Here is a 14,743-nt window from a genome sequence, read left to right as displayed (position 1 = left end):
GTGTGGGCCAGGCATAGCACGTCGGTCTCCCAAAGGTGTTTAATTGGGTTGAGCTCTGGTGACTGCGAAGGCCATAGTATGTTTTTCACATAATTTTCATACTCATCAAACCATTCAGTGAACCCCTCGTGCCCTGTTGATGGGGGCATTGTCGCCCTGGAAGAGGGAAGAAATGTTTCATCGTAGGATAAAGGTGATCACTCAGAAAGACTTTGTATTGATGTTCATAAATTCTTATTCCAGAGCTTAGAGAGCCTGTCAAACTCTTCCCATAGACTGCTGTCTCCTTCAGTTAGACAAACACTGTATACCCTCCATAATATGTATGGCTCACTCTCTCTCTCTCTTTGTCTACTTTCTTTAGCTCTCTCTGCCTTTTTTGTATTTCTTTTTGATAATGGTTAGCTGTCAGCATCTAGAGACTTTCTGGTCCTGAGACTATCTAGGAGCTGATTCATATTTTATATTCCCTGAGGGGACAGTATGCATCACTATATATGCGGTAAACACACACACAAACTGCACACACCCTTAAATGTCCCTTGACAGTCATGGCTGAAGGATGTTGGCAACAGGTGTGCAGTTGGGACGCTATTCTGACAGTGCTGGCAGATGCATATACACACACACACACACACACACACACACACACACACACACACACACACACACACACACAAATACACACACACACACACACACACACACACACACACACACACACACAGTTCGGGGAATCTGTGGTATATAAATAAATAAGCTAAGATACTGTGTGAGAGCTGGTGACAGGAAGCCAGTCTCGCAGGGCAGTGTGCTCCACTGCAGCTAATTAACCCCAGGAAATAATTGCAACAGTATGCAAATGCTGTTTAGATAATTCACTTCACTGCCATGCCAGGTAGTCAGTCATTTTGTTGCCTGCTGAGGGTGTAGGCAAAAATATGTGTTGTGTGTAGGTAGGTTGGGGGATATAGTCATGAGCACAGGTAGACTCATTTTCCACCATGAAGACATCAACTGTGCAATATGTTTCCTAAGATTATTATTATTATTATTATTATTCATAGTGTAAAAAATAAATGAAAACGTTACTTGTTGTCATCACGTTGGCTAGAAAGTAATATTTTGTCAGTTATCACTCATAGGAACGTTTTGTCTGCAGTCAGTTGATATTAGTAATGTTGACACACATACACACACACACACACACACAGACACACACACACACACACACACACACACACACACACACACACACACACACACACACACACAAACACAAACACGTGTGCTACGCACAGTAGCAAACCCTGCCTAATGTTTCCATGTCAGGCATTATTACTGAAGGGTGGATTGAAAGGTGGACAAAAGAGTTTGGAGCAGAACAGGTGAGGAGAAAAAAGAAGGTAGAAGAGACGGAAGGACTGAGGAAGGGAGGCAGGCTAATGAAATGGGTTTCACAGATGAAGGGTGAAATGGCAGAGGAGAGAGTAGGTAGACTTCAAAGGACTTTGATGTCACATCCTTTCAGACAGACAACTCTGCTTCAGCCGGCCCCTCCGTGCACGTAGGATAACACACACACACGCACACATGCACGCACGCATGCACGCGCACACGCACGCACGCGCACACATGAGCAGAGCACTGATGGCAGAAGGGCAGGGCAGAGCGGAGTTGCCCACTCTTGCATCACACTCTGTGAATGGAGGTGGGTGCTGACACTACAACCACCTCATGCTAATCTAGCAGTAAACACAAACACTCTGACAGGTTAATTTACCTCTAGACAAACACAGCAACAAAAACACACAGCAGCACATCATCAAATAGTGAAAGTGCACACATACCTGCACACAAACCTGTACACACAGATATGCACAAGCGAAAACATCTCATCAAGTCGCAAGCTACCATACCTTTTCCTAAAAAGGTAAAGTTTCAACCATATGTTATGTAGCGCGTGTGTGTTCTACACTATCTCCTACGTTACCACCTTTAGGAGAGCGAACCTTAAAGTAGTCTAATTATCTTTCTGTGATGATACTGTATACTGTCTTAATTTGTTAAATGCAAGAGTCTCTTAAGACACCTCCTCTGTCCTTTATCTCATATCACTAATTATTTGTTTTGGAGTTACGTGGAACATTATAACACTCAATTAACAGAACGTGCTTCCATTCTCTGTGGGCCATGTGTTTGTTTATTTCGAGGTATTCCTTTTTTATATACATATAAATGCTAATTAAAAGGAGTGTATGTGTGTGCATGTGTGGATAGCGTGTTTGCGTCCAGTATTGTGCTAAATACAGAATAGTGTTGTGATCTAAGGATACAGGTGTTTCTAGTCGACAAAGCTCCACGTGTAGTGCAACCTCTTGTGGGAATGTGATGCTGATTTCTATTGTGAACCAGACAGTTTGATAGGAAATCAAAGTCTAGAATCAATGTCACAAGTTCATTAATGGATGCCCTTTTCTCGCCTGTACTTTTGCTATTGTTCTTTCCAGCCCTGGATAAGCGCTTACATCTCTGGTTAATTAAACATGTCTTCTGGTCGTGTGTGCGTAATCTTGCGTGTGTGTGTGTGTGTGTGTGTGTGCGCGTAATCTTGCGTGTGTGTGTGTGTGTGTGTGTGTGTGTGTGTGTGTGTGTGTGTGTGTGTGTGTGTGTGAGAGACTGTGTGCATGCAGATGAGAGTGAGAACATACGTAGGGGTATTCAGTTGTGATTGTGTGTGGGTGCAAAACTGTGCCGTTTTGTATATGCACGTGTATAGATCTCCTCTCTGTTGTTTTTTCCTCTGACCTTCCCCTAGTGTCTTCCCATTATGCTTCTACTGGTGTATAGATGGGTCTTCGATTCAGCAACAGGGTACAAATTAAGATTTAAACTTTACGTCACCGAGCCTATTGAGTTTTACATTTAGGGCATTTGCAATATGCAAGACTTATTGATCTACCGAAGTGTGGCTCTTTATAGAATCCCCTCTGGCCACCACCACTTTGTAGTTTCTTATTTATACCTTTCTTTTTTAGCTGAACCCAGGGTGCAGGTTTTGATAATGTAGCATTAAATTAAAAGACTTTGATAACTCCATTGAGCTCCACTCTCATTGGATGGACACATATCTTAAATGTTTTGTAATTGAACACCTCGTTGTTGACAGCCTTCAAGCTCATAAGATTTACATCAGTCTTCTTTGTTATGGATATAACATTAGAGTTTTTGTGTTGCAGGAAAATGGTTCCTCCGAGGAACATGTGCTGTACGTGTGGGACCACTTTGTGTCCAAAGCAGCAGCCAAGAACATCTTCATCATGGCCCACAGCTACGGAGGGCTGTCTTTCGTTGAGCTGGTGAGTGTTTTAGATTTCTGCTTATCCTTCCTACCTCCCACCGACAAAGAGACACGATGAGACACACAATACACTCCTGTCAGAACAATCACTCACATATATGTTTAATGTTGGACAAGCTCCATATTCCAACTTTGGTAAACTAAAAGCCACGTTTGCAATGGTACTATACATACTAACACCCGTACATGCACTAAAACATGTTAGTATGCAAACAAACCCTGCATATTCCCAGACATGCACACGCGTATATACAAACATGCAGAGCAGTACTAGCATGGGTCACCTCAGGGAGACAGGCAGCAGAGTGATAGTGTGTGAAACATGGTGGAACGATTAAAAATAAATAGCATTTAGTTTCTTTGAAAAAGTACGGCTTCTGTAAACAATCTGGTTCATCCTTGTCCTTGGGCACTATCCACCTCCTCTACACATCAAGAACAGGAGGGAAACAGGGGAAAGGAGAGGGCTGGATAAAGAAATGTAAGGATGCCAATGCAACAACAGTGGTACTGTTAAACCAGATCTGCTGCAGAGCATGTGGATCACCCAGCCTGAAGAGAGACAGGGGAAAGGTTGAAAGATGGTGGGAGGGAGGTAGATTTGAAGCAATTAATGGTGCACAGGGGAGGGTGCAAGTAAAAGTTTGGCCAGCCTCTTGACTTTATAACCGCACCCTTCAGCGAAATGGGCCTACAGTGTGTCTTTTGTGGATTGTACTGTATGAAGGCTTCTGAGGTTAATGCTTAATTTTCTAGACTTTGGTTTACTGTGAAGTCCTAGTGGGATTAAGCATCACATAATCATCATCACTTCCCTGTGCATCGCTCTCTCTCTCTCTCTCTCTCTCTCTCTCTCTCTCTCTCTCTCTCTCTCTCTCTCTCTCTCTCCCTCCCCCCAACTGGTTGGGCAGATGGCCCCCCACCTAGAGCCATGTTCTGTTCGAGATTTCTACCTGTTAAAAGGAAGTTTTTACTCACTGCCACCACACTAAGTGCTCTTGGGAGAAATGTTTGGATCTCTGTAAATTATCGAATGTGGTCTATCTGTAAAGGCTCATATTCCTACAAAAGATACTATCATTTTGAAAACTTGTTACAGTGCGTAAAACATCTTTGCATATTTTCTCATATTAATTCCAGCATACAGCAGGTCTCTGCTGCTTGATGAAAAAAAAGAAAAGAAAAAACAAAAGTCTAGTTCTGTTGTATTTGCGACTTCTGAAATTCCAACAACCACTTGTATGTAGCAATATTGGCTCAGTGCCAGGCTTATTGCGAACATACTGTGCTAGCTGCGTTCGCATTTAGAATACCAAGGACTGCACTGTATTAAGCTACGCTAGCTGACATACAGTGCTAGTTGTGTTTGCAAGCCTCTCTATGATCTGAGAGCTGGGTTACAATGCCAGTCTGCTGGTTTCTTGATCTGAAGGATTTACTGCTAGACTCACCACATCCCATATTATTCAGGACATATCTCTTCTCTTTTCTTAGGAAGGGGAAGAGGAGGGAGGCGGCACAATGTGGGCACGGCTAGTGGGGGATTAAAGGTGGGCACTTGTCCCACTGGTGTTTTCAGGAATATTTTTTTTCTTTCTTTCTCTTTCACCTACTCCTTTTTGTTTAGTATTTTGTAATTTTAATTTGGCTGCTAAATATTCATGCAGTGTTTTGTCCGTGACAGCCAATCTCCTGGGCTTTCTCGCTGTGTGACGAAGACTTGCTATTCTCTCTATTTGTCTCATTCTGTCTGTCTATGTTTCCTTCAGTCAGACTCCCTCTCTCTGTGTAAAGGCCTCGATGAGGTTCTTTTATATGATGTCATTGTCATGTGAAAATGCTCTTAAAAACACTAATTTACAGTAAGTGCATATATAAATACATAGCATATAGCAGATGCAATATGGAGAAGGTAACATCAAAACAGAGACTTAAAAGATCCTTGTGTTCACCTTAAGTGACAGGGCGTCTGAATATGCCATTGTCAGGGTTCCCTCGAGGCCATCCCAGCCTCTGTTGTCTGTCAGTGTCGAAATCACCTCTTCCAAACTGACACAAACACATATAGGCATTACAGTTTTTATTAGCTACCCTCAATTGCCCACCTGCAACTTTGTCTACGGAGAGCAGTGTGCGGACTAAGCCGATATACATTTCTTACTTGTTATTGCTGTACACACACTCATGCACACACAAGCGCACGCACGCACGCACGCACGCACACACACATACACATACATACACATACACATACATACATACACACACATAACACACATTCATACAGTACATACATGTGCACACCAGCTACTTAATTGAGGAGAAAGTGGTCCAGCGGGACGGGATGGGAGGTGTGTGGGCATGAGCTGGAGAGTGGAGCCTTGCGGGATGAACCGTTTGACACATGAGAAGACCCAGAGAAAACAAGCTGTCTGTGGGTTAATTACTACTCCCCTTTGCAGTTAATAAAAACATTTCTGATCAAGCACATCAAAAAGGCCCGCTATTAATTTCTCCTGCTCGCTCCCTTTGCTCCGGAGCATGTTAGCCCCTGTTTTGAGTGCTCAAGTGTTTCATTGCAATTTGATTTCTTTTAAAACACTTCACAGTGTGTACTGACTAATTATAGACACATCAAAGAGTAGCTAACTGCCTTTGAATGAGAGTGTGAGAGAGAGGCTTGCTGCTCGCTCTTTCTCTGCTTCAACCCCACCTTTCTCGCCCCTTTTCCCTTTTCTATCATTCTTCAGCTATCACAGAATCCATCCATCCATCTCAGTTCACAGTTTTGCAGTTCTCTTTTTCTCTCTATCGCTCCCTTAGAGTCTGGAGTCTCCTCTGACATCTGCTTTCATGCTTGGCCAGCCTGCTCCTCCTTTTCTGTCTCTTTCAGCTGTATGGTTTTAAAGGAAGATGGGTCATGTTCCCCCAGTCTTGCTACTTGATTGTGTTTGAACCCAGTATTCCTATATTCCCTTCAAAGTCTAAGGAGTTTTAGCCTGGCTGTTTCTCTCTCTCTGCGTCTCTCCATCTCACATACACAAACTGGCCATGCTCCTCTAGGTTCCAGGTCTGCAGTATCCTTTCTTCAGGACAAAATCTCAACCTAGAACGAACCAGAGAGAGAGTAAGGGGCCGAGGGGATAGAACCATACAGAAAGAGATCCCTGCCTCCATGTCTTCCTCTGCTCAGCCTGTCTTTCTATCTTTCTTCATTGCCAGGAGTGCGGGGGGGACGGACGTACGTGGTAGTGGTGGTTGTGTTCCTGCACTAACCTTCCCTGCTCACAGAACGAAAAAGGAGCACTCCTATTGGATAGGAGAGGGCCACATTATATAAGGTCTTATGTAAGAATGCATCTGTCTCCCAGTACACAAATGTGTGGGTGCCAACCAGACAACCAGCCAGCCGCCACAATAGCCCCTCAAGAACATGATTACAGATTTTAAGTATGCTCTATGAACACGCCACATGTATATAGTTCATGCTTGCAGTATATCTTCCTGTACACTTTCTGTACAGTGCCACCTGTTTCCATCTATAATGAATATAGCTAAGTTTTCTCTCTTGTTGTCCTTGGATCTGTGTGTGTGTGTGTGTGTGTGTGTGTGTGTGTGTGTGTGTGTGTGTGTGTGTGTTGTGGCTAGGTGTCAGATGTGGGAAGAGATGCTTGAGGTGAGACAGATAGGATTTATTCACTCCTTGTGGACTTCATTGCTATACCGGTGTGTGGAGGATGAGAAAGATGAAACACTGCCGGGTGAATCAGTCTGACTCGGAGAAGTTAGTTATAGATAGCTCTGAGTTTAGAAAGTGATTACATTTCTCTGCCGTGATATAGCATCCTCACACTAAATGAAAGCTGTTTATGTTGTATGGTATGGGAAGATGCAAAGAAGAACAATAAGCTTTCTTGTGCCTAATCAGATTCACAAGTTGAATTACAAATAAGAAAACGTAGTTGCGCTTATTATTTTCTGGCTTCTGACTTAATAAGATTTCCTGTTCATTTACCATGTTTGTCAAACAAGCTCAGGTCCATTTCTTTGCGCTTTTTTTTTTTACTTTGTTTGCCTGATCGCTCTTCAAGTTTCTTTGTCTTGAATCTTTTTTACTATACGTACAGAACCCTTTCACCGCCATATTCGCCATCCCAAACTCCGTTCTGCTTTATATCCTGTTTTGTGTCCTTATTTCCTTCGTCCTACTAATTCCCCCTCTCCCAGTCGTGGTGACCCTCAGGGCAGCGGCAATGCCAACTATGCTCTCTGTGCGGGACTCTGGGTCTGGCAGTGGTCTGTACAGCTCCATGACTGGCATGGTAACAGCCCAGTGAACACAACGCAACACTTCTTTTTCCAGTCCTCACCTTTTTTACAGCATGCCTCTTGAAAAATCACAGAAATGTACATATGTAAATATTAGAATACATTATATTTAGTGTTGTAATTGTACCTGATCCTAATTCTTATTCATACTGCTTTAAATGTCTACTGGTATATCTGGTGTTTTGACACACATTTAGAGCTCAGGCATACACATTCATAGCTTCTCTTATGCTCTCTCTTTTTTTCTTCTTGAAATTAAATTCACCTTTTATGATGTCTTGGAATGTTTATTGTCATTTTCTATGGTTTTTAAGGAATACTTATTTGCGTTCTCACTGTAATTTAGTTGTCTTCTTCTGTATTTCATGTGTAGAAATACAAAATAAACGTGGTTTAAGTTAGCTTATGCATCAGAATTATTTACCAACTGCCGAGAGAAGCGAGTCTCTTAGAAGTCCTTGCCTTATCGTAAAGGTCTTGGCGTTCCACGATTCCCTATGTCTTAACAAAGCCTAGCTGATTCTTGGATGGATTGGTGGCTAGCTTACCAGCAAACACAACACAAAATGGAAAAAAAGTTGTTGTTAAAGTTTTCTCTTTTGTCGGAAGTTAGTTTTTCCACCCTTGCTCCAGTGTTTGTGCTTTCCTAAAACTATGTTAACCTTGAACTAAACACGTCCCGGACCAATCTCTCTACTGAATGCACGGTCATAAAATTGATATTGATCTTTTTACAGAATCTAAATCCCAGTCAGACAGCAAACACGTTTATTTCCCTAAAATGTTGGAATGTTCCTTTAAACTGTCAAACTAAGTTCCACATTTATATCAGAAATACTCTTCAAAGACCAGTGCAACCTCAAGGACCAGTGCAACCTTCACCTGAGTTTATCACAAGCAAAAATCACTTTTAATTTCTTGACAAAATTATCCCAGCTGTGAAGACGTCCATACACAGGCTCTGAAAATCCCCTCGTCTAATGTTCTATGCACGTCTCGGCCGCCTTCGAAACTCTGAGTGCTAGCCTGTCTATTGCTTCTGGAGGGGATGAAGAGAAGGTTTGTTTTTATCTCAAGGTTCTCCATAGCTGGCGGGCTTGTAAGCGGTGTAGTAGTAGTGCAGTTTCCTGTGTGTGTCTGTCTATGTCTGCAAGTGGGTGCACACATATTTTATGGGTCTAGTGTATGTGTGTGTGTGTGTGTGTGTGTGTGTGTGTGTGTGTGTGTATGTATGTATGTACACGTATGCATATGTGCATGTCTGTGTGTGTCAGCCCAAGCCTGGAGAAGCCTGTATCATCCTGAGCAGAACAGCTTGGTGGAGAGCAGCTATCAGAGCCACGTTAGGGGAGGAGAGGGTGAGAGGCGATGATAAATGGCTGGGGCACACTAGCAGAAATTAGTGGAGCCGTATGCAAAGCTGTGGCGTTTTGTTTGATGTGAAACAAAAGGACCACCATGACAAAAGTGCCTGCCAGCCTGCACAGCAGGACAGCAGCCCTCAGGACATACACCATCGCCACTGAGAAAGTGTGTAAAGTGTATGTACGCTTGCACGTGAGCATGTGCGTTGGTACGCACTTGCGTGTGCGTGTATGTGATAACACATGCATATCATGCACGGTGCTGTTTTCCAGACCTGTCTATATTATGTACATTATCCCTCTCTGTGTTTTTGTGCTCTGCTCGTAATGACAGACAATGCCTAGCCCTTTGTACACCATGAAATGACATGGTTTCTTCCTCAGTAGGGCTACAGCATATTTGCTCTATTAAGCAGCTGAAATATAGACATCTAATTTCTTTGTGAATGAATAGGCATCTTAGAGAGTGGCTCTCCTCTTAACATAAGGATGTAAATTGAACTGTTTAAATGTCACGGCTAGCAAGCTGATTTGATTTGAATTGATTTGCTTGTTTCTGGGGGGAAAAAAAAGACCTCCCTTGCCAAACCTTAGCTGTGCTGGTTGCCACAGATAGACCAAGGTCTTTCTTTCCACCTCAACAACACATTGTAGGGCTTCTGAATTCTTCTATCTGCTGTGATTATGTACAAATGGCCTTCATTTGCCATCCATTTCAAAGCTGTAGTGCTGCATTGTGACTAGAGGCAGATGACGCAGACCAAATTACAGCGGGTTTGCGGTCTGAAAAGGATACTCGCACAATAGGCTTTGTGAAGTATTCCCTTCAATACGTCGCCATTATTCTCACCTTTGTTGGTGTTTCTCTCTATGTTTCAGGAGCATCTTTGGTTTTTAGATTACATTTATAGTGTTGGTTAGAAGCGGGAGGGGGGGAAATACTTTACTCACCTCTTGTCTTTCTTGTGCTGTCCTTCAATATCAAGGGAAATTGATTTTGTGTGAGGTACTACATTTTTTTGTTGGTTGCAGCATTTTCTTCATTATTAATTCTGTCTTGTATTATTGTTGCACAGTTGGAAGACAATCATGCTCCTAGAACATAACCACTGTCTGTTGATTTTTTTGGTTTATTTGTCATACATTTCTTTTCATTACATATAAACTGCATTCCTCTTTTTCGTCCAGTTGTTTCATAATGTCTCAGTTAGCCAAAGGGATGCAGTAAAAGGCAGCAAAAAAATGTTATAGTTGACAGGATTCTTCCGTGATGTGTTAGAATACAGGGTGGATTCCATTTGTCCACTGAGTTATCCTCCTTCATCATGTGTCCTATTTGCTGCTAGCATCTTCCTGTCCTCTGTTTTCTCATGCGTAACAACAACTTACTAGCTAGCTAATTAGTCAGGAGTTGTCATCTTATCAACAAAATGGATTTCAAGAGGATTTACAGTATATCTATATTATCAGTTGCTCCCTATTCAGTCTCTTTCTACAAAGAAATGCTGTATTTTCCTACAGTTTTGGTAGCATACATACCACTACACCCACAAACCGCGAACTCGCAACTCCTTATTGTGATCACTTGACTTTATATATTCAGTGTATTAAGACAGACGCTCCTGGAGGGCAGTTACAACAACAACAACAACAACAAAAACACAGAAAACAGCACAGAAAAACTGTCAAGAGAGGCTCTGAGGGAAGCGATCCACCTTGTGTTCAGGAGTGATGCAGGCATAGCTTGATAAAGCACCTATATGTTACAAAATATACATTCTTCATGTTTCCCTAACGTTTGTGCTCTAGGGTTAGAAAGGTCATCTGAGACTTAGCCAACAACCAAGGGCAATTCAAGGCAGCACTTTCATTTTCACACTACTTAAAAATCTTGGGGATATATGCGTCTTGTTTTGATCAAACTCTCCAATAGTGTTCTCAACAACCCAGTGGCAGGCATGGAGCTGTTGCTCTCGGGCTCTGACGCAGGAACGCTGAATACACTTCAGGATCACTTCCATACTTCGTGGTTTCCATCGTCAGTTGAAGAATCCCTCTTTGTCTCCGTATGCAGTGTTGTGCAAGTTCACACTTAACAATAGCTAGCTTAAAGTTCAGTTCACACAGATTAAAAGGAACTAGTTCACGTTAGTTTAGTTTGAATTTTGAACTGAGTTCACAGTCCCTCCCAGTTCATTTCTTCCAGGGTTTTTTTAATGAGCGCTTTGAGATATTCTTTTTCAATATAACCTCCTTGATGCTTCAACTTGGATCTGTCGTTTCCAATTCGTTGCCAATATTCAGACTTGTTTTTTCATACCCTGTGGGCAGAATTTGCAAAGTAAATTAAAATGTGAGATTTTTTTCATTGGAATCTGTATTCATTTGTTAATTAAAACTTTTTCAAATATTCATATGAACTGGCTTCAGCAGTACCAGTAGCTGCATCTGAAATGCCAGTTGCATTAGCAACACCGGTGTTGTGTCGAAGTCTGTTACCCAGTCGAAAAGCGTTTCTCTCCCTTTGAAATACGTATTACCCGAGAGCACCCCCCCTTCAAGGTTAACAAGTGAACGACCACTTTCAGACTCGGGTATATGAGGGCATGAGTAAATGTCAGCTGTTGGTTTTGAATAGTTTGTCTTATCCAGACCTTGGTCTGACCATCCATGGTTTTCAATAGTCGGGCACGCTTTCACCAGGTTGTCACGGTTACCCACCCATTTCTTTCGTTCCTCAAAACACACGGATGTTGCCATGGTGACGTAATTGAAAATCATTACACCTCAAACAAGTATTGTTGAGGTGACTATTCATAAGTCGTTTTTTTTTTCTCCCTAGTGAAAGGGAAGTGAAAAAAATCTGTCCTCATTGCATCACTGTGCGAAGGCTCTTTTTAATCTCTCTTGTCCTGCCCCACCCACCACACACCCCACCTCTTCAACACGGGGTCTTTCTTGCCACTTTGTGATATAAGAAGCCAAGCTAGTTGAAGTTCATTTGAGTTCAGTTAAATCTTGGGGGATTCATCATTACATATTTACTGGCTGAGGCTGATCTTGCTGTAAGGTTCTACCCTCGTCCCATTGATCTAGTGCGCATGTTCACTCCCGAGGTTACGGGACGTGCTTCCATTTGCATAAGGCCCTGGGCAAGGTTCTTTCCACCATTGATTGGCCTGTCCGTGAGCGCCCCGTGACTTCTCACATTGATCACTTTGTTTTTTCCCTGAGACAGTGCTACTCAGAGTTCAGCTGCAGCTCCGGCATATCAGACCTGCCGGAGGAGCAGAGGCCGACAGGGAGAGAGGAAGCAGAGGCAAAAAAAGGAGAGAGCACATGAGAGGGAGAGGTATGATTCAGAGGAGGTAGATGGACAACCTTACAGTCAATGTCTTAACAATTTTGCATACTTTTTCTTTGAATTGTGATACTTAAGCTGAGAAAGTAAAACACAGTTTCACCCTGCCACCCCTGTGTCTTTACACCTTCAGCCTGTGTTTTCCTGAGCTAGCTGCCTGAGTAGTATACACTGCTTTTACGGGAGTAAACACATGCATATATGCACCTAATCAGATTTACAATGAAGCACACAGAACACTCTGCACACGCAGACAGATATTTGCATTTCTACTCATACCTGAATTGCTGCTAAAATTGAACATCCCTCCTCCCTTTCTGTTTATCCTCACCCTCTGCTTCAACCCTGGTCTGCTTGTATCAGTGTTCTATTGAGAAAGCTCTCCTCTCCCTACGCTGTCTTTCACTTTGTTATTTTTTCCACTCCTCTTGCCTGTCTTCTCTCCCTCCACCTTCTCACTTGGTCAGTGAGTATGATGTCTTGATTCACTCACAGTTTCCTTGTTCTCTACCATATTGTGGCAGCATGGTTTTTGCTATTTTAAAGTCAATGTTCTTCAAAGTTTAGACAAGTTTATGACGGACAGATCATAATCATATTGTGTATGCACCTTTTATAGTATGCTAGTATATGATATGCACAATAGTTGATGTGATTGCATTAGTTTTTTGCATTCTTGTAATTGTGCAGTTTTCTGAAGGTTGAGGAGGTGCAGCACTAAACGTAGGAAAACTGACCCTGTTGTAATTTAAAGGCAATTAGACTTCTTACCAAAATCAACTCAAAACAGGTCTATATACCAATCAGTGATCCTTACATGAAGGCTTGCGTGTTTCCGTTTTGATTTGTGCATTTGTGCCATTGCGTGTTTTTCCAGCATGGCGTCAGTGGCGGCGCAAGGCTCAGACTCCCATGATGCACCTCCTCTCTTTGTTCTGCTGTGTGAGAGCAGTGTGCGGCTTTGTCTGCCTCTCTCGTTCTCTCTCGGCTCGTTGCCTCAGAGGCAAGGTCTCGCTCTCTTCACTCTCCTCTACTTCAGACCTCTCTTGCTCTTTCATTCACTCTTTAATACCCATTGGGCACTGCTGTCCACTTCTTTCGCTCCTCTCTCTGTCGTTCGTTGTCTTATACCTTCTCTCTTTATTCGCCGCAAAACTCTCCTTCAGTCATTCTTCCGTTGCCACTTTTTAAAATGTCAAACCACTCCCTGTTACCGTTCTTTATTGTGTGGCTCTGGCACTCCACAGCTGTTTCGGGCACCCTCCTACTCTCTCTTTCCACTTATCTGTGAACTTCTCGTTTTCTTTTCTTTTATCTCGTGCCCCGGTGTGTGTGTGTGTGTGTGTGTGTGTGTGTGTGTGTATGTATATATATATATATATATATATATATATATATGGTCTTACTCCTGTTCTTTGCTCTTCATCTTTGCTTCCGATTCACTCACTATGTTTTTCCCTTTACTCTCTTAACCTCAACTCCACATTGGCCTTGCCCCTTCATTCTTTACCGTCTCACTCCGAGCCTTCACTTGAGACTCACTTATGTCTCCTTCACACTGACATTTTTTTTTTAATGTCTCTGTCCAAGACCACCATTTTGTTCCCCACTGTTTCCTCCTTCTCACAGTCCATACCTGTATTTAAAATTCATCTTCTGAGGTGCTGTTTGTTTATTTATGTCGTAAAGCCGCTGAATGATAATCGTGATCTGCTTTTTATTCAATATGATCTAAAATGTCGAATTATCTATGAATTGCTATTTTTTTCTTACCTGAAATTGCAAGATGCTCTCAGTCCTTTAAAAAGTATCCTCATTTGTTTCCCTTTTCTGATCAGATGTCACATTCTGTCACTTCTCCCTATTTGTCCTTTTGCTCTAACTTTCCTTTCGTTCTTGCCTCTCGCTGTTCCCACTGTGGTATTTCCATGCCTTCACCTGCTGTGTCTGGGTGTGTCAGCTGGTTACGACCCAGGTCACCTTCACCAGAGTGGGAATGCGAGCGGTTGACGTGAGGTTTGAATGCGGTGAAGATGACATGTTGACAGCTCAAATGAATCGCTTGTCACTTGTTATTTTTCCCCCTCCCCCTCTTGTTAATTCTTCCATAAGAATGCATACAATATACGAGAGGCATCTTGAGGACATACAGGGTTGCAAATTGTCTTGAATTCAACGCATTCAATTCAGTTTCTGTGTTTTTCTTCTTCTTTCTGTCTCTGCCCCCAAGACTGTGAATGGTCTCATTCTGAGGCGAATGTAGAAGGAAGAATAAGTCTTAGGAATTGAAAGGAAAGTGTCGTTTCTGAAACGCTGTGAGGAACAGCT

General features: G+C 42.5%; 1 protein-coding gene across 3 annotated transcripts in view; it reads left to right on the top strand.

The window, feature by feature from the left end:
- The window catches only part of fam172a (family with sequence similarity 172 member A), a 166,979-nt gene that overhangs the window by 70,897 nt on the left and 81,339 nt on the right, over positions 1-14,743 (top strand). For all 3 annotated transcript variants that reach the window (XM_031308745.2, XM_031308746.2, XM_035994353.1), the window contains exon 8: positions 3,240-3,359. In XM_031308745.2, coding sequence (XP_031164605.1) covers positions 3,240-3,359 — 120 coding nt within the window. The remainder of the gene's footprint in view (positions 1-3,239; positions 3,360-14,743) is intronic.

This window comes from Sander lucioperca, chromosome 2 (genome assembly GCF_008315115.2).
Source record: "Sander lucioperca isolate FBNREF2018 chromosome 2, SLUC_FBN_1.2, whole genome shotgun sequence".
In the NCBI taxonomy this organism is placed as follows: Eukaryota; Metazoa; Chordata; class Actinopteri; order Perciformes; family Percidae; genus Sander; species Sander lucioperca.
Note: the sequence above shows the minus strand (reverse complement) of the source record. Positions and strands in the feature narration are given on the sequence as shown.